General features: G+C 46.5%; 1 protein-coding gene across 1 annotated transcript; it reads right to left on the bottom strand.

The window, feature by feature from the left end:
• Positions 1 to 690: 690 nt before the first annotated feature.
• Positions 691 to 19,984, bottom strand: LOC121554036 (poly(A)-specific ribonuclease PARN-like). Its single transcript, XM_045219085.1, has 26 exons — positions 19,883 to 19,984; positions 19,594 to 19,671; positions 19,357 to 19,436; positions 18,794 to 18,861; positions 18,290 to 18,371; positions 18,068 to 18,128; positions 17,770 to 17,935; positions 16,902 to 16,964; positions 16,695 to 16,733; positions 16,359 to 16,401; positions 15,123 to 15,203; positions 14,769 to 14,825; positions 12,862 to 12,939; positions 12,704 to 12,747; positions 12,218 to 12,260; positions 12,034 to 12,109; positions 9,269 to 9,379; positions 8,337 to 8,406; positions 8,157 to 8,212; positions 7,578 to 7,664; positions 6,776 to 6,850; positions 5,111 to 5,306; positions 4,752 to 4,900; positions 3,022 to 3,088; positions 2,734 to 2,894; positions 691 to 795 (listed from the first exon to the last, which is right to left on the bottom strand). The coding sequence occupies exons 1-26, from the start codon at positions 19,899 to 19,901 to the stop codon at positions 749 to 751; spliced, it is 2,097 nt and encodes a 698-aa protein (XP_045075020.1). The 5' UTR covers positions 19,902 to 19,984; the 3' UTR covers positions 691 to 748.
• Positions 19,985 to 20,733: the final 749 nt, after the last annotated feature.

Here is a 20,733-nt window from a genome sequence, read left to right on the forward strand (position 1 = left end):
ATGACACTATTCCCTCTTCCATAGAACAAAGCAGCACGTCAAATCTAGATGGTGTATTTCTAGATGAATATTCTGTAACGTTGCTCCTCATGGAACACTGACCCCTGGCTGTGTACTAAATGGTACCCTATTTCCTATATAGTGCACTACTTTTGACCAGAGCACCATGGACCCTGGTTTAAATGGTAGTGCACTGTAACAGGGATAAGGCTGCCATTTGGGACAGACCCTGATGGTTAGGCGCTAAGAGCTAAGCTTGGGTGTGCGTTATGCTCTCCGTATTGAACAGCTGTCACGACATGCAGAGTAGTAACTAGCCAATCGATCACGATACGGGGGGTTTATCAAATCAAAAAAATCAGAATTGAAAAACAGTGAAAGAGCAAAAATACAAATAAAAGGACAGTGAAAAATGATTGATTGTGTCCCAAATGGCAGCCTATTCAATCCATAGTGCACTACTTTCAACCAGACCCTATTGACCCTGGTTAAAAGTAGTGCACTATATAGGGAATAGGGTGCCATTTAGGAACATCCTGCTATACCACATGCTGAGGACTCCGATCATGACTTATGGCTTTAATAGGGCTCTCTCAGCCAGTCAGATAAGCGCAGCTGGGTTGAAATTTCAGGCCTAGTTCCAAACCCGGTCCTAGGGGTAGGAGTCAAGTGCCCAGGGGGTAGGGAAGTAGGAACCAAGGTGGTAAGGAGAGGGACCTAGATCGGAGTCGGTGGCTGGGTTCCATCGCTACCACACCTGAGGAACTTCGAACAGAGAAGACGTGGTCTCTGCACCTAGAGGGAGGGAAAAGGGAGAGGTGAGACAGAGAAGACGTGGTCTCTGCACCTAGATGGAGGGAAAAGGGAGAGGTGAGACAGAGAGACAGTCAACCTGAGGTACACCACCGGTGATGGTGCCGTTCACAACTCTTCAATAAGGAGAAGTGGAGATCAAACTCTCTTGGGCTCTAACTATCAGGGTCCGTCACCAGAGGACTTCAGCTCCACAGATAAATTAAGACTATTAAGTGATTTAAACACTTTGGATGGCTCACAACTTCCTCCAGCTAAATCAAGACAAGACCAAGATACTTATTATTGGAGCCAAAGCGCAGAGAGAGAACATGGCCACGCATTTTAATTCACGGGCCATAAAGATGAAAAACCTAGGTGTTATTTTAGATTCTGAACTAAATTGAATCACATTAGGATTGTGACCAACGGCATTTTACCACCTGAGGAACATTGCCAAGGTGGGGCTGTTTCTCTCTCAGGCTGATACAGAGAGACTCAGCCATGCTTTTATTACAAGCAGGCTTGACTACTGTAATGCTCTCCTGTCTGGTCTAACCAAGAAAGCCTTTGGTCAACTGCAAAACATACAGAATGCTGACCAAGACCAGACGGTTTTAAGGCCTCTGCACTGGCTGCCTGTGAGTTTTAGAATTAAATGTTAAGATTCTTCTATTGGTTTTTAAATCAATCCACGATTGTGCACCCCAATACATGTCAGACATGCTTTTAAGTTATGTACCCAGTAGGTCCCTCAGGTCCTCTGGCACTGGCCGTTTAACTATCCCAAAGCCTAGGGCCAAGAGGCATGGAGAGGCAGCCTTTAGTTACTATGACCCCCAGAAACTGGGGACAGCCTAGGGCCAAGAGGCATGGAGAGGCAGCCTTTAGTTACTATGACCCCCAGAAACTGGGGACCGCCTAGGGCCAAGAGGCATGGAGAGGCAGCCTTTAGTTACTATGACCCCCAGAAACTGGGGACAGGCTAGGGCCAAGAGGCATGGAGAGGCAGCCTTTAGTTACTATGCCCCCCAGAAACTGGGGACAGCCTAGGGCCAAGAGGCATAGAGAGGCAGCCTTTAGTTACTATGACCCCCAGAAACTGGGGACAGCCTAGGGCCAAGAGGCATGGAGAGGCAGCCTTTAGTTACTATGACCCCCAGAAACTGGGGACCGCCTAGGGCCAAGAGGCATGGAGAGGCAGCCTTTAGTTACTATGACCCCCAGAAACTGGGGACAGGCTAGGGCCAAGAGGCATGGAGAGGCAGCCTTTAGTTACTATGCCCCCCAGAAACTGGGGACAGCCTAGGGCCAAGAGGCATAGAGAGGCAGCCTTTAGTTACTATGACCCCCAGAAACTGGGGACAGCCTAGGGCCAAGAGGCATAGAGAGGCAGCCTTTAGTTACTATGCCCCCCAGAAACTGGGGACCGCCTAGGGCCAAGAGGCATGGAGAGGCAGCCTTTAGTTACTATGCCCCCCAGAAACTGGGGACCGCCTAGGGCCAAGAGGCAGCCTTTAGTTACTATGACCCCCAGAAACTGGGGACCGCCTAGGGCCAAGAGGCATGGAGAGGCAGCCTTTAGTTACTATGACCCCCAGAAACTGGGGACAGGCTAGGGCCAAGAGGCATGGAGAGGCAGCCTTTAGTTACTATGACCCCCAGAAACTGGGGACATATTTAAAAGAGATCTTAAAACACTCCTTTTTAGCGTTGCTTTTCCTCAGGCTGCTTTTTAGTCCTTCAGTTTTATTGTTATTCTTTAGTTTTTTTATCCTCTGATGTTTGTTGTCTAGTAAATATTTCTGTTTTATTTTCATTGTTTTTATTAGTTTTTTCATGTGAAGCACATTGTGTTGCATTGCATGTCTGAAATGTGCTGTATTAATAAAAGCTTGATTTGATGGGGCAATATACACTTTAAAAACACACTCGTCTCACCATCAGTCTTCCTCTTCTTGTTGTTCTTGCGGCCCTTCTTGCTCTGATTGGCTGAAGACTGCTGTTGCCAGTCGCCCGCCGCTGGATCACTAGCGTCGTCCACCGCCTCTGACCCCACCTCTTCCTGGATCGGACTCATGCTCGACGAATCAGACCCAGACCTACAGTGAAGAGCAACCAATCACAGACTTAACTTCCTTCAACGAACACCCAGGTAGTTTTTCTAGTTTAAAGCACCACTAAAAGTTCTAGAGTTACATGTTCAACTGTTCACAAATCTTTACTTACTGAGTTTTCAGCCAACCTTCTGACGTCCTGCTGTCCACTACTCCTGCATACGTCCGTACACACCCCCCTGGAGGAGACAACACCACATCAGGTCTACACCCCCCTAGAGACAACACCACATCAGGTCTACACACCCCCCTGGAGGAGACAACACCACATCAGGTCTACACACCCCTAGAGACAACACCACATCAGGTCTACACACCCCCCTGGAGGAGACGACACCACATCAGGTCTACACACCCCTAGAGACAACACCACATCAGGTCTACACACCCCTGGAGACAACACCACATCAGGTCTACACACCCCCCTGGAGGAGACGACACCACATCAGGTCTACACACCCCCCTGGAGGAGACACCACCACATCAGGTCTACACACCCCCCTGGAGGAGACAACACCACATCAGGTCTACACACCCCTAGAGACGACACCACATCAGGTCTACACACCCCTGGAGACGACACCACATCAGGTCTACACACTGAGACCCCTGGAGACACACATAGGTTAACGAGACAACACCACATCAGGTCTACACCCCCTGGAGGAGACAACACCACATCAGGTCTACACACCCCTAGAGACGACACCACATCAGGTCTACACACCCCCCTGGAGGAGACAACACCACATCAGGTCTACACACCCCTAGAGACGACACCACATCAGGTCTACACACCGCCCTGGAGGAGAAGACACCACATCAGGTCTACACACCCCCCTGGAGGAGACGACACCACATCAGGTCTACACACCCCCTGGAGGAGACAACACCACATCAGGTCTACACACCCCTAGAGACGACACCACATCAGGTCTACACACCCACCTGGAGGAGACGACACCACATCAGGTCTACACACCCCTGAGAGACAACACCACATCAGGTCTACACACCCCCCTGGAGGAGACAACACCACATCAGGTCTACACACCCCTAGAGACGACACCACATCAGGTCTACACACCCACCTGGAGGAGTCGACTCCACATCAGGTCTACACACCCCCCTGGAGGAGACAACACCACATCAGGTCTACACACCCCTGGAGGAGACAACACCACATCAGGTCTACACACCCCTGGAGGAGACGACACCACATCAGGTCTACACACCCCTAGAGAAGACACCACATCAGGTCTACACACCCCCCTGGAGGAGACAACACCACATCAGGTCTACACACCCCTGGAGGAGACAACACCACATCAGGTCTACACACCCCTGGAGGAGACGACACCACATCAGGTCTACACACCCCTGGAGGAGAAGACACCACATCAGGTCTACACACCCCCCTGGAGGAGACAACACCACATCAGGTCTACACACCCCCCTGGAGGAGACAACACCACATCAGGTCTACACACCCCTAGAGAAGACAACACATCAGGTCTACACACCCCTAGAGAATACAACACATCAGGTCTACACACCTAGAGACGACACCACATCAGGTCTACACACCCCTGGAGGAGACTACACCACATCAGGTCTACACACCCCTAGAGAAGACAACACCACATCAGGTCTACACACCCCTAGAGAAGACAACACCACATCAGGTCTAAACACCCCTAGAGAAAACAGACCACATCAGAACAGGTGTTTCTCGATCAGTGTTTTCCTCTGAACATTCTGTTCATGATTAGTACACTGGTGATGGATATATACACTTAGTTACTGTCCGTCTCCCAGCGGGGGGGGCGGGGGGGTCCTTACCGTCAGTCCTGATCTTCTTGCTGCCCGTGTCGGAGTGTGTGTGACAGTGAGCGTAGCCACTCCACCCGTCAGTGTGTGTGCTCAGTGCCCCTCCCTCCGTAGGCTGCTCCTCCTGGATAGGACTGATGCAGCGTTTCCCCGACGACTGCCTGACACGTACAAAAGAGTGCACACAAGGACCGCCTTCACATTTTAAAAAAAATCTACCTGCCTTAGAGAGACTCCACCATGAACGGTGGAGCAGATTCTTTGCTTCTTTTAAATAATACAAAAAATAACATTGACAGACGCCTTTCAATACACTCAAGGACCCCCTTGCATTAAAAAAGTATATGAAATAAAGTGGTGTCTGTGTAAACCTGTTGTGACCGTAGCTGTAGCCAGTAGGTCCATCACCAACGGTAGAGGGGGAGATGTAGTGTGGTTTAACCCAGCCGTCCTCATCCCAGGACTGGGTAGTGTGGCCCTGGCTCTCCCTGACTTGCTGTCTGCCCTGGACGTACTCCGCATACGTCTGGATACGGTAGCTCTCCGCATAGCGACTCGTGTTAATCGCTATACAGACAAACGGAGACGGCCACACAAAGGAGAGAATGGGAGTCTAGTCAGAACGATCGCAAAAAAATATATAGAAAAATATCAACTTTGATTCATTTGAAGTGAAATGTTGAGTTTTCTAGAGCAGTGTTGCTCAACCTTTTGTGTACCAAGGGTTGGAGACAGACTGACAGGAACAGAGTGAGACCACACCAACAGTACAGCCAAATAAAGCGCTGGTTAATAGTAGTGCAGGAGGATTGGGTAACGTCTCTGGCAGCGCTCCACTTGGCCTGAAACAGCTGGTTAATAGTAGTGCAGGAGGATTGGGTAACGTCTCTGGCAGCGCCACTTGGCCTGAAACAGCTGGTTAATAGTAGTGCAGGAGGATTGGGTAACGTCTCTGGCAGCGCTCCACTTGGCCTGAAACAGCTGGTTAATAGTAGTGCAGGAGGATTGGGTAACGTCTCTGGCAGCGCTCCACTTGGCCTGAAACAGCTGGTTAATAGTAGTGCAGGAGGATTGGGTAACGTCTCTGGCAGCGCTCCACTTGGCCTGAAACAGCTGGTTAATAGTAGTGCAGGAGGATTGGGTAACGTCTCTGGCAGCGCTCCACTTGGCCTGAAACAGCTGGTTAATAGTAGTGCAGGAGGATTGGGTAACGTCTCTGGCAGCGCTCCACTTGGCCTGAAACAGCTGGTTAATAGTAGTGCAGGAGGATTGGGTAACGTCTCTGGCAGCGCGCCACTTGGCCTGAAACAGCTGGTTAATAGTAGTGCAGGAGGATTGGGTAACGTCTCTGGCAGCGCTCCACTTGGCCTGAAACAGCTGGTTAATAGTAGTGCAGGAGGATTGGGTAACGTCTCTGGCAGCGCTCCACTTGGCCTGAAACAGCTGGTTAATAGTAGTGCAGGAGGATTGGGTAACGTCTCTGGCAGCGCTCCACTTGGCCTGAAACAGCTGGTTAATAGTAGTGCAGGAGGATTGGGTAACGTCTCTGGCAGCGCCACTTGGCCTGAAACAGCTGGTTAATAGTAGTGCAGGAGGATTGGGTAACGTCTCTGGCAGCGCTCCACTTGGCCTGAAACAGCTGGTTAATAGTAGTGCAGGAGGATTGGCTAACGTCTCTGGCAGCGCTCCACTTGGCCTGAAACAGCTGGTTAATAGTAGTGCAGGAGGATTGGCTAACGTCTCTGGCAGCGCGCCACTTGGCCTGAAACAGCTGGTTAATAGTAGTGCAGGAGGATTGGGTAACGTCTCTGGCAGCGCGCCACTTGGCCTGAAACAGCTGTTCATCCTCAACCATTTAGATTTAGGTGCAGGAACTCTGCAATAGTTCTAAGTCTTCTATAAGAGGTGCCAGAACTCAAGCAGTAGAACATTTGGAGGTGCCGGCCCAAGTCAAGTCCTGGTCTCTGGTCAAACGTAGTGCACTATATATAGGGAATAGGGTGCATGTTGGGACGCTAGTTGAGGCCAGTACTCACCGATCTGCACCTGCTCCGTCTGACTCAGAGACACAAACGCTGACGTGTCATCAATCCACGACACCTGGATGTTACCTAGGAGACATGCGGGCAGACACGGGCATTAAAAGCTGTCCTGGTGTGTGGCCCAGTTGGAAGTTACTGGTTTGTGTGGTGTTTGGTGTCCCAGTTGGTAGTTACTGGTTTGTGTGGTGTTTGGTGTCCCAGTTGGTAGTTACTGGTTTGTGTGGGGTTTGGTGTCCCAGTTGGTAGTTACTGGTTTGTGTGGGGTTTGTGTGTCCCAGTTGGTAGTTACTGGTTTGTGTGGGGGTTTGGTGTCCCAGTTGGTAGTTACTGGTTTGTGTGGGGTTTGGTGACCCAGTTGGTAGTTACTGGTTTGTGTGGGGTTTGGTGTCCCAGTTGGTAGTTACTGGTTTGTGTGGGGTTTGGTGTCCCAGTTGGTAGTTACTGGTTTGTGTGGGGTTTGGTGACCCAGTTGGTAGTTACTGGTTTGTGTGGGGTTTGGTGTCCCAGTTGGTAGTTACTGGTTTGTGTGGGGGTTGGTGTCCCAGTTGGTAGTTACTGGTTTGTGTGGGGTTTGGTGACCCAGTTGGTAGTTACTGGTTTGTGTGGGGTTTGGTGTCCCAGTTGGTAGTTACTGGTTTGTGTGGGGTTTGGTGACCCAGTTGGTAGAGCAGAGCACTTGCAACACCAGGGTGGTGGCTTTGATTCACACTGGGACCACCAATGTACATTGCTTTGGATAAAAGTGTCTGCTAACAACAGCATATATTATTTTCATATTATGTGGCGTGTGTCTTACCAAAGGCACTGAATAGCTGGTAGAGGTCACTGGTCTTCCACTCCTTAGGGAAGGTGACGTACAGAACATGATCCCTCTTGGGCTGGACTGTAGAGGAGGAGAGGGGGGAAGAGGGGAACAGAGATGGATAGAGAGAGAGGGGAACAGATGGATAGAGAGAGAGGAGAACAGAGATGGATAGAGAGAGAGGAGAACAGAGATGGATAGAGAGAGGGGGGAACAGAGATGGATAGAGAGAGAGGGGGGAACAGAGATGGATAGAGAGAGAGGGGGGAACAGAGATGGATAGAGAGAGAGGGGAACAGAGATGGATAGAGAGAGAGGGGAACAGAGATGGATAGAGAGAGAGGGGAACAGAGATGGATAGAGAGAGGGAACAAGGAACATTATTAGTTCTCACCACTGCCCAATGATGGGTTTATATACATCATTGTCACGGCCCATTTCTATATGTCATCTTTAATAAACTCTCTCCATTTTCTTTGGCTGCTGACTATACGCAGGTGAGGCAGTGTATAATACTACCGTTCTGTAGGATACGGTGTTGGACAGTATATTGTATCACATAGAACTACTCACGGTCTGGTCCGCTGATGTTGAGGTAGGGGATATCTATGATCCTCATCAGGAACAGTCTGGAGAAGACATGAGACGTAAATGTAGCATTATAAGGCTTCATACACTAAGACATGTTGAGGTAGGGAATACCTACGAGTCCCCATAGGAGGTAAAGAAACTGAAGGGGAAAAAATATCTTACTTGTTGACGAAGGGTTCGATGAGTTTAGATCGGGACGGGATGTGGGCTTTGGGGGGAGTCAGGAAAGTACCTGAGGTGGAAAGAGATGAACAGCCACCGATGACAAAAACGTTACAGCTTCTACTGCTTTAGCCTATATGCCGTCACAGAGACTCCAAGCTGTCCATGCCTACGGTACTGTCCCCATCCATTTTCACTAACGGTAAGTGGTAGTGTTACCTAGGTGGCTGGCCATGGAGATGGCCTTTTCTCAATTGGATTTGCTCAACTCCTGCATCCTCTCTCGCCTCCTTCTGAAAAAGGTCGAAGGTCACGGAGGAGAGGCGGTGGAGGAGAGGGAACGTGGATGAAAACGCGCCGGTATGAAATGATCCTTCTCTACTCGCGCCACATAACGCGGATGACGTTTCCAGGGGGTGGATCTCGGAATAAATGTGTAAAGTGATGAAAACTAATGAAGGTAGTTGACATTTTCTAGATAAAACGATATGCTCCTTATGGTGAGCGCATGCTTCTCTCCTCTGACAACCTGACTGGAAGGGGGCCTGGCAGATCTTCCACCAAGGACTTAGGTAGGATACACGTGACTATCCTCAATGAAAGGTGGCTGTCGACGAGGGGAGGACACGCTTCTGTTCCCTACTCTCTCCTCGACCACGGAGGAGAGAGCGTAAGGAGGACAGACTTTTACCCAAATGAGAAAAGGCCAACGAAGCAGAGGCCAGTGATGTAGGGTTAGAGCAGTAGTAGTAGTAGTAGTAGTAATAGTAGTAGCAGTAGTAGTAGCAGTAGTAGCAGCAGTAGTAGTAGTAGTAATAGTAGTAGTAGTAGTAGTAGTAGTAGTAGCAGTAGCAGCAGTAGCAGCAGCAATAGTAATAGTAGTAGTAGTAGTAGTAGTAGTAGTAGCAGTGTGTATAGGTAGAGTTAGGTACCTAGGTAGTTGGCCATGGCGATGAAGCAGAGGCCAGTGATGTAGGCATCGTAGCCCGCCTCGTGGAGCTGTTCCTGGGCTGTATCGTAGCTGGGGAAATCCTCCGCCGTCACTGGTCCATGGAGGAAAGAAGAGAAGCAGGGCTAAATCAGACACTACACTTTAATAGATGTCTCTCATTATTGTCCCTGGCCATAGACATTCCAGCAGGAGTATTCAAAAGTTCAGCAGGGACACCATTTTTCCCGCCAGAATTTCTGGGGACCCCATTTTTTTTTTAAATGACTCTAGCGACCAGTGGCATGTACTCATGGATGCCAGGGGAAGCCAGGCTTCCCCAAAAACTTTACCAATTTAAAAAAAAAAAAACATTAAATAATGTCTCTTTCGTCTCAGTTTCATAATTTTCCTTCAATTCGCTAGAGGCTGAATGTATCTCACCGGAGAAAGCATCCGAGTGAGCGAAACAGCGCCCCCTCTGTCTCAGTACGTGTAGCCCATCTATCTGATGCTGTCTGGTCATAAAGAGTATGACATTGTTGCCGACCGTAGGATTGAATGCCAGGGAAGCCAGAGAGCATTTGGCCTCCCTTGATAAAAATGACAAACCTTTCCAAGCCAAACCATATCATAACTGCTACACACAGCCTACATCATATTAGCTAAAGTAACATCATAGTCAACATAGCTAATAGAACTAATGTGCAAGTAAACTCGCTACAATCATGCAGTAACGTTACAGTGTACAGTCAAGTAAGCAGTTTAGCTCTTACACCGGCGGGCCCTGGTGGCAATACATTTATAAAACCAGAAGCTTATCTTGACTTGGAAGAGTTCCAGTGTTGGATCTTCATAGCCAGCTAGCTAACATAGCATCCCTATGTTTGAGCAGGGCGTTTCAGTAGGCTAAACTAGCTAGCTGCATTTGCTAGCTAAGTAAGTGAAACTGAAAGAAAATGAACTCTTAGCTTCTCCTTTATTTAGGAAGAAATTACTTTATTAAACACTGTTCAACTATTGCCTTTGAGTCAACTACTCACCACATTTTATGCACTGCTAGCTAGCTGTAGCTTATGCTTTCAGTACTAGATTCATTCTCTGATCCTTTGATTGGGTGGACATGTCAGTTCATGCTTGTCGTAGAATTACAATATTATGTTAAATCACATTACTTTTATATTAGAATATATTCCTATATTAGTACTTTCACAATTTCTGTTCTTCCGAGAGGAGCCTCTGAGGCTTAATGCTGACAGTTGATTTACGATGGCCTGGTGATAAGAAAACACTCCATTCCATTAGCAGTGTCTATGTTGAATGCTGGTCTGTCTGCCAGGGAGAGGAGAATCCTCCCTCCAGATTATTAATGAGCACTGGACTTCATAAATTAAGGGAAGGACTTAGTATCCCATGTTGCATTAGTGTTTCTGTATAAACAAGTAGTAAATTAACTAGAGATATTTGGCGCCATGTAAATCTTGCTGTCTGTTGCATGAGAACACAATGTACCTTTGTATAAAGTCACATCTGTTCGTCGTCACGAGGACTCAGAAATACTAAAAAGTTGTAACCTAACCCTGCTTATTTGGGCATTAACTCTACACCATTGGGCGACCGTTAACGCTCCATTACTGCAGTAATGATTAATAAAGTTTGATGGTTATGAAGAAATCTAAAAGTCTCTCTTTTGGTTAGAATAATTACCACGACATGCTGCAAGAGCTTTGATAGGTTGGAGGACGTCCTCCGGATGTTGGTCATAACTGTTTAAGTCTATGGAAGGGGGTGAGAACCATGAGCCTCATAGGTTTTGTATTTAAGTCAATGTACCCAAAGGAGGACAGAAGCTAGCTGTCCTCCAGCTACACCCTATAGAGTGCTGTTGAGGCTACTGTAGACCTTCTTTGCAAAAATAGTGTTTTAATCAATTATTTGGTAACGCGATATTATATTTAGTATAGTTTTATCTAAAAAGGATAACTTTTATGTTTTACAATTTTTATGAAATTCAAATATGTACTTTTTTTTCCTGGCTTGGCTTCCCCAGTGATCTAATGACGATAAACATAGATTTTTGTTAGTATATGGTCCCATACAATAATCTGTAAAAAGGGAACCCCACTGCAGTTGCCCTGGGGTCGCTTCCCCGACTTGGAATACCACTGCATTACAGTATCTACACAGGTCCAATAGATCAATGGTTCTCAACCTTTCTTGGTTACTTATACCAGCAAGTACATGTGGCTCTGTCTGGAGTACCCCTGAAGTACTCCCTCTTGCATTCTACCAGTAAACCTATGGTCTTCATCAGTCTTCAAGTACCCGCTGTGGATAAGCCAAGTACCCCCAGGGGGTTCTACTATCCCTGGTTGGGAACCACCGCTATAGATTTTTGTCCCTTACCATAAACATAGGTTGATTAAGTTAGATTTGTACACAAATGTACCAACATTTCTATTATGTGTCAATTGTTGTATGATTAGTTAATGCGATTATGTAGTTATTTTGTTAGATACATCTCCCTATTAGCTGAATTCTTATTTTTCCAAAGCCGTTTTAGCCTTCGAGCTAGCTGTTTGATCATTAGCTGCCGCGCTAGCTGTTTGATCATTAGCTGCCGCGCTAGCTGTTCGACCATTAGCTGCCGCGCTAGCCGTTCGATCATTAGCTGCCGCGCTAGCCGTTCGATCATTAGCTGCCGCGCTAGCTGCTAGCTTCTGAAATAGCTTACTCTTAAACATGGTGTAGTTGTAAATGTTCTCTTACCAACTTTAGGAGGTTTGAAGGGGCTCTCTTTCAGCTGTTTCTGCAGCTCTGCTAGAGATGTGATGTTGATCAACTCCTAGAGGGGTTCCAATAACATTTCACAATAAATACTATTCAGATTTCAACAAGGGGGTTTCCTTACATCGTTTTTAAACTAACATCTAAATACTTTAAATATTATTACCTTGAACGGTTGTGTTGTGGCCATGAGCTTGGTGTCCAACAGCCTGAGAAGAGGATAGAGGAGATACTTTATTGTCCATTGGTTAGAGCGGAATGTCTGCCTTTCCCAACAGCCCCAGATATACACGCGCGTTGAGAGGCAACGTGTTGACAGGGAGGCAACGCGTTGAGAGGCACAGGATCAGACGCAATTGCAGCGCTCCTGGATCAAAAACATGTGGTGGGTTAAGTGCCTTGCACAATGGCAGGAGACGGTATATGGGATCAGACCAGCAGCCTTTCCAGCTGCCAGTTCATTCCCATTTGTGTCGCCGGCCTTTCCGGCTGCTGGTCCACCATTCCAACCTCTAGGCTACTGGAGAAGTTTATAGATTAACAGTACACCAGATAAATAGACAGACTCCCAGAGAGATTAGGTCAAAGTAGTGGTAAGCCTTGTCGGAGCCAGAACGGCCCATAGAGAGAAGTAGCAGCAGTATGTCTTTACCTGGGGAAGACACACTGAGTGACCTCTTTAAAGTCATTCAGGTCCTGTGGGGGAAAAAAGAAAAGACTGTTTGTCAAACAGGAAAGAAACAAGGTTCCGATTCTAAACCATTGCGTGCGCATGTCTGCGATGTTCATCTAATTGGTGCGTGTTTGTACCTCTGGCAGTACGCAGTAGAACTGATGGATGGTATGCATGACATCCAACAGCATGTTGTGGCCAACCACCAACTTTCCCTGTGTTGGAGAGAGGGTGAAAAGAGATGAGTCCCATCCTAAAAGGTATAAAATAGTATAGCACCCAAGTGAGAAAAAGGAGAACTCACTCAACTAAAATATTCCTTATAGTTTCAGTGCTGGATTGCAAAAGCAGCTGGCATATACAGTGGGGAGAACAAGTATTTGATACACTGCCGATTTTGAAGGTTTTCCTACTTACAAAGCATGTAGAGGTCTGTAATTTTTATCATAGGTACACTTCAACTGTGAGAGACGGAATCTAAAACAAAAATCCAGAAAATCACATTGAATGATTTTTAAGTAATTAATTTGCATTTTATTGCATGACATAAGTATTTGATACATCATAAAAGCAGAACTTAATATTTGGTACAGAAACCTTTGTTTGCAATTACAGAGATCATACGTTTCCTGTAGGTCTTGACGAGGTTTGCACACACTGCAGCAGGGATTTTGGCCCACTCCTCCATACAGACCTTCTCCAGATCCTTCAGGTTTCGGGGCTGTCGCTGGGCAATACGGACTTTCAGCTCCCTCCAAAGATGTTCTATTGGGTTCAGGTCTGGAGACTGGCTAGGCCACTCCAGGACCTTGAGATGCTTCTTACGGAGCCACTCCTTAGTTGCCCTGGCTGTGTGTTTCGGGTCGTTGTCATGCTGGAATACCCAGCCACGACCCATCTTCAATGCTCTTACTGAGGGAAGGAGGTTGTTGGCAAAGATCTCGCGATACATGGCCCCATCCATCCTCCCCTCAATACGGTGCAGTCATCCTGTCCCCTTTGCAGAAAAGCATCCCCAAAGAATGATGTTTCCACCTCCATGCTTCACAGTTGGGATGGTGTTCTTGGGGTTGTACTCATCCTTCTTCCTACAAACACGGCGAGTGGAGTTTAGACCAAAAAGCTCTATTTTTGTCTCATCAGACGACATGACCTTCTCCCATTCCTCCTCTGGATCATCCAGATGGTCATTGGCAAACTGTAGACGGGCCTGGACATGTGCTGGCTTGAGCAGAGGGACCTTGCGTGCGCTGCAGGATTTTAATCCATGGCGGCGTAGTGTGTTACTAATGGATTTCTTTGAGACTGTGGTCCCAGCTCTCTTCAGGTCATTGACCAGGTCCTGCCGTGTAGTTCTGGGCTGATCCCTCACCTTCCTCATGATCATTGATGCCCCACAAGGTGAGATCTTGCATGGAGCCCCTGACCGAGGGTGATTGACCGTCATCTTGAACTTCTTCCATTTTCTAATAATTGCGCCAACAGTTGTTGCCTTCTCACCAAGCTGCTTGCCTATTGTCCTGTAGCCCATCCCAGCCTTGTGCAGGTCTACAATTTTATCCCTGATGTCCTTACACAGCTCTCTGGTCTTGGCCATTGTGGAGAGGTTGGAGTCTGTTTGATTGAGTGTGTGGACAGGTGTCTTTTATACAAGAGGGAGGTAATGAGTGGAGAACAGGAGGGCTTCTTAAAGAAAAACTAACAGGTCTGTGAGAGCCGGAATTCTTACTGGTTGGTAGGTGATCAAATACTTATGTCATGCAATAAAATGCAAATTAATTATTTAAAAAATCATACAATGTGTTTTTCTGGATTGTTGTTTTAGATTCCGTCTCTCACAGTTGAAGTGTACCTATGATGAAAATTACAGACCTCTACATGCTTTGTAAGTAGGAAAACCTGCAAAATCGGCAGTGTATCAAATACTTGTTCTCCCCACTGTACGTCGCAACATAACAGAAGATACAGATAAAACAAAGCAACAATTTGATAACAGGTTGTCAGGAACTCCGGTATTTGATAACAGGTTGTCAGGGTAACTCACAGATTTGGAGATGGCGTGTATGACCCTGGAGAATCCCACAGCGTCATTCAGCTCCTCCTGTAAAGATTGACACGGGTCATGTTCAGTAGGAAACATGGCAAAACGTCGCAAAGAAAAACTACAAAGAAATGTCTCTTATTGGACAAGTAATCTCCCAGATTCAAAACGTTACCTCCTGATCATGTTTATTCAGGGGGGGGTGAAGGTTTGGAACATTTCCAAGAAGAAATGTAAAGTTTGCTTTTTAGAGACGGTAGAAGGAAATTCAGCTGGTCATGTCAGTTTGTCGTTACTGTGTTTAGACCGTCTCCGTTTAGTTGGTTTGCTTTTTAGAGACGGTAGAAGGAACGTCACCTGTTCTCTCTCCTGTTTCTGCCGTTCTCTCCTCTTCCGCTCCTCATCGTCCACCTTGCTGATCTGGATGTAGCGCTCTTTCTGAAACACCAGATATCAGAATATAATATAGAATACATGATGTATGTTAAACACCAGATATCAGAATATAATATAGAATACATGATGCATGTTAAACACCAGATATCCGAATATAATATACAATACATGATGCATGTTAAACACCAGATATCCGAATATAATATAGAATACATGATGCATGTTAAACACCAGATATCCGAATATAATATAGAATACATGATGTATATTAAACACCAGATATCCGAATATAATATAGAATACATGATGTATGTTAAACACCAGATATCCGAATATAATATAGAATACATTATGTATATTAAACACCAGATATCAGAATATAATATACAATACATGATGCATGTTAAACACCAGATAACCAAATATAATATAGAATACATGATGTATGCTGTGTCTATACTGTACATAAACCGACTGACTGGAGACACTCCCACAGTACGACAGACTCACATCACATGACACATGATAGTATTTCTGTGCTCTAAGCATTGTGTTGTGCCTTCTAGATCTGGATGTGCTGCTCTTTCCGGAACACAACACCATATATAGTATAAACATACATGTGTTTATAACATATACAAACATACACCTCACTCTGTCCAGAGACAAAAAAGGCCCTCTAAGCACAGGTATACTCCAGAGAAAAGAAATGCCTTTCATTCATCCTGATGACCGACATGTAGAAAAATCCCAGAGTAACTCGACCAGAGGTATAAAATAACGTTTTCAAATGGAGCAGTAAACTAAATAGTTGAAAACGGTATCACGCGTCACATCCTCTCGCTTAAATGGTTTTCAAACCTCTCCTCGGGGGACACCCTACGACGTTCCACCATTCTGCTGCAGCCCTGAAGTAGCTCACAGTTGCAAACGGACAGTTTCTCAATGTAAAATGAGTTTATATTGGACAAATTCAGGTAGGCCCCTTCCAGTTGTATTCAGTTTGGTTCCCTAGTCACCATATAAAGGGCTTGGTGACAAGCTGAATCAGGTGTGCTCGTTCTGGAATAGATCAAATACATGGAACGGCTGGGGGGTCCCAGAGGAGAGGTTTGAGAACGACTAGCTAGCAGACTTACCTTCTCTGTCTCCAAGGTCTCTACGTGAAGTTGGAGAACCACTAGCTAGCAGACTTACCTTCTCTGTCTCCAAGGTCTCCACGTGAAGGCCCTTTGGGAACCTGTCGGAGATTAGATCAACATTAGCCTTCTATAAAGATACTTCATCTCTGTACAATATACACACACACAGTACTAGAAATATATAAACTAACATTTTATGATTAACATTAACTGTCACTAAGCAGCGTAAAACGACGGTAATAAACACCAATTCGTTTTAGAAATATCAGAATGTAAACAAACAGTTAAAAAGCGGGCTTCATTCATCTCCCTGTATTCTTGGGGTGGAACACTGAATTATATCTGCAGAGTTCAACAACACTGCTGCTCTTGAAGGAGAGCCAGTACTTACTTCCAGTTGAGTGTCTGGTAGATCAGTTTCCTCTGAAACCTGGAGCAGAGCAGAGAAAATAACAGGAGGAATGAAGTTTGTAAATAAACAAAACGACGGTAAATGTTGCTGGGGGAGTAGGAGAGCCATGTTTACACGGTAAAGCCCTTTGAGACTGAAGAAAGTGCTGTATAAATGCACATTCATCTCACACACACGTTTCTTTACCCAGTGCAGGGCTCCAGGTCCACAGTCTTCTCTGAGGTAGTGAACAGCGATTCCACCTTCTCTCTGCAAGGGACAAGAGGCAGGAGGAAGACTTAACAAAAAACAACTACAGGGATGCATTCAGGGCTGGAGCTGAATGGTGGTGTACGGGCTGTTAAAATGGATTTCTGCTCCGCTAGACATAAATCAGTCCCATGTGACTTCACTGTGGACCGTAGGACAGGTTCCGCACTGAGGCTGTAACTTCTGTTTGGAGGAGTTTAAACCACGCCTTATATAAAGGAGCAAATATGAAGGAACTGGTGTCAGCAGGTGGCTAGGGAAAGGGGCTAGGGGTGGATGGAGGAACTGGTGTCAGCAGGTGGCTAGGGAAAGGGGCTAGGGGTGGATGGAGGAACTGGTGTCAGCAGGTGGCTAGGGAAAGGGGCTAGGGGTGGATGGAGGAACTGGTGTCAGCAGGTGGCTAGGGAAAGGGGCTAGGGGTGGATGGAGGAACTGGTGTCAGCAGATGGCTAGGGAAAGGGGCTAGGGGTGGATGGAGGAACTGGTGTCAGCAGATGGCTAGGGAAAGGGGCTAGGGGTGGATGAGGAACTGGTGTCAGCAGGTGGCTAGGGAAAGGGGCTATGGGTGGATGGAGGAACTGGTGTCAGCAGATGGCTAGGGAAAGGGGCTAGGGGTGGATGGAGGAACTGGTGTCAGCAGATGGCTAGGGAAAGGGGCTAGGGGTGGATGGAGGAACTGGTGTCAGCAGGTGGCTAGGGAAAGGGGCGGATTTGGGACCAGGCTCTCGTCTCTCATACCACTCCGTTATCACATGCAACTACAGTCTAAAGTTGTAACTAGCAATGGGAGTCAGGTTTAACTTACATCACTCGTCCGATGTACTCCCTGTGCTCCTCTGGGATGCTGCCAGGGCCTTTGTTGGAGTTGGGGGAGATGTAGGAGGGGTTTCCTGATCCGTTACTCTGACTCCGCCTCTCCTCATATTGCTCCCGCAGCTGCACTTCCTCTTCCTGGTTCAGGTACGGGATCCCTATGGCAACCAGAAAAAGGAGGCAGGGTTAGATAGCTAGGTGTCAGCTAGGTTAGCTTCAATCAATAAAATAAAATCATCTTTATCGTCCCAGTTAGGATTTCTTTGGCAACCAGACAGAATGCATCCTACCGTGACGGAACACTTTGTTGAAGTCAAAACCCTGACTGGCCAGAAAGTCTATGCTGGAACTCTGAAATAACAAACATAATCATATTTAACAAAACACCACCAGGAGAAACATGGGTCCTATGTTTGTTTTCTATTTCTATAGCAAACGTTTTAAAACATTTCCCGTTGCATGCCCTAATGACTACCACCCGGATTAAATAAGACAGACCAAGGTTTTCTAACCTGGCAGATGAACTTGATGTCTGGTGAGGTTCTGTTGAATGGCTTTGGGAATATATAAAAATTAAAAGTCTTTATGACGTACCTGTGGGACAAAAACACAGGGAGAGAGAACAGCAGGTCAGGTTGGTTAAAACATGACTATAGCCTGCATAGAGATCACATTCAAAATGGCTGACCTAGTCTTCTATTTAATACTAAATCAGCGTTCTATTTAATTCTGTGACAGCCTGGTCCCAGATCTGTGTTTCAGACACAACCCGTTTGGCATGACAGTGAACCAACACAGCAGAGAAGAGTTGGCTTAAGCACAAACTGATCTGGAGTCAGGTCAGGGGTCGTATGCGTCAAGCTTATCTAAGTAAGAGGGCAGATATAGGGTCAGGTCCATGTAGTCTCATTCAGTATGATCCGAAAGGCTAAAAACTGATCCTAAATCAGCACTCCTACTCATTGTGGTGAAGGAAGGAAGGAAGGTTAAATCTAAGAAAGAAAGGTCCCACTCACTTGGACTCTGCCTGGTCATATGTGAATGTACACAGTCCAAACTGAAACAGCAAGAAGTCCATGGAATGCTGCAAGGGGGTTGAGAGGGGGTGGAGAGAGCCAGAGGGAGAGATACAAACGTGTAGATTTAAAGCCTGACCGCTAGCACATTACCTTGTTGTGGCCCACAAGGGGCCATACATGTAGACTCCAGTAATCAAAACACCTGAAAACCATAAAACCATGATGAAATTCAGCCATGAAATAAAAAAAAGTTGTGCGAGTTACCTCGCTATACTATTAGTTATATAGTTACTGACTCAGTACCCGACCGACACCGACAGTTGTAACCAGAGCCATATACTTAGTGTTACGAAATATTTTAGAATATTGTTCTAATTCTAGACTTTCAGTTACATAGCATTGTTAAATATTCCCCCATGTAATGTTAACGGGGACCTAACATGGCTGCCATAAAATGTTGTAGTGTCATGTAAATCATGCACCATAATGCAGAAACCGCATTGCCCCAACTCTAAACGCATGCCTCTGGCTCTAACGAGTTAGCATCTCTTGACCATTACCTTTTTTAGCTTCATGTAGCGCTCCTCTGGCGTGTCCAACCCGTTAGTTAGTGCGCTGACGTTGGGCCCATCGCTAATACCTGAAGTCGAAAATAGCGTATTAGCTACTGTATCACTCAGTTCAAAAGCGACTGCGTGTGTGGCTTGTAGCAGCCACGGAGACGGGTTGGCCAGCGAGCTAGCTAAATTGTAGCTAGAAATGTTTGCTAGTTAAATAGTTAGCTAACAAGGGCTTACCTGAAAATTCCCCATCGATTGCGAGAAAGTCCGCTTCCTCTATTGCGCTGTACACAGTGCTTAAACTGTCTTTGAAATCTGTAATACAAATACAACAATCAGCCAGTTTGTGGTACACTCAACGTGCTAGCTAGCTAGCGGGTTAGCATTCGCAACCTCGCGGACATGAACGGAATCATATTTTTGCTATTCTTCGGGGAGAAACGACAGCTAACGTTGTGTATCTAATAGCATATTAATATAATCTTGGTGTATATTATCTATAAGGGTGCATAAAGAGGTTAATTACTTGTTCGTGTCACCTCCATCCCTGCAGAAAAACAAAAATACAATGTATCAACCCGCTGCTGTCGCTCAAGTGGATTTTAACCTTTTCCTAAGAACACTTCCGGCGTAGTGACGTGTTTGACACGACGTCACTCAAAAATATGGCTATTACAAAATAAAGCCGTATGATGCGCGAATCACGGTTATGCGCTTTTTTAGCTCGAATGTACATTATGGGTTTATTAAACGCACGGTGAGCAGAACTGAACTTGTTGTAATGACTGTGTCCCCCCCCATTTTGAATAGCAATTTCAATGTTTCTTATCATGTCAGAGAGTTGCACCCCTCCTCAAAAAACCTACACTCGATCCCTCCGATGTCAACAACTACAGACCAGTATCCCTTATTTCTTTCTCTCCAAAACTCTTGAGCGTGCCGTCTCTAGCCAACTCTCCTGCTATCTCTCTCAGAATGACCTTCTTGATCCAAACCAGTCAGGTTTCAAGACTGGTCATTCAACTGAGACTGCTCTTCTCTGTGTCACGGAGGCTCTCCGCACAGCTAAAGCTAACTCTCTCTCCTCTGCTCTTATCCTTCTAGACCTATCTGCTGCCTTTGATACTGTGAACCATCAGATCCTCCTCTCCACCCTCTCCGAGTTGGGCATCTCCGGCACTGCTCACTCTTGGATTGCGTCCTACCTGACAGGTCGCTCCTACCAGGTGGCGTGGCGAGAATCTGTCTCCGCACCACGTGCTCTCACCCCTGGTGTCCCCCAAGGGCTCAGTTCTAGGCCTTCTCCTATTCTCTCTATACACCAAGTCACTTGGCTCTGTCATATCCTCACATGGTCTCTCCTATCATTGCTACGCA

The sequence above is a fragment of the Coregonus clupeaformis genome, unplaced genomic scaffold (genome assembly GCF_020615455.1).
Source record: "Coregonus clupeaformis isolate EN_2021a unplaced genomic scaffold, ASM2061545v1 scaf2032, whole genome shotgun sequence".
Lineage (NCBI taxonomy): Eukaryota > Metazoa > Chordata > Actinopteri > Salmoniformes > Salmonidae > Coregonus > Coregonus clupeaformis.

What these genes read in the sequence shown, in the direction of transcription:
- LOC121554036 (XM_045219085.1), bottom strand. An exon ending in ACATCAAGTTCATCTGCCAG is followed by an intron (nt 18,129 to 18,289) that starts GTTAGAAAACCT and finishes TTGTTATTTCAG; the next exon opens with AGTTCCAGCATAGACTTTCT. An exon ending in GACCTGGAGCCCTGCACTGG is followed by an intron (nt 16,734 to 16,901) that starts GTAAAGAAACGT and finishes GCTCTGCTCCAG; the next exon opens with GTTTCAGAGGAAACTGATCT.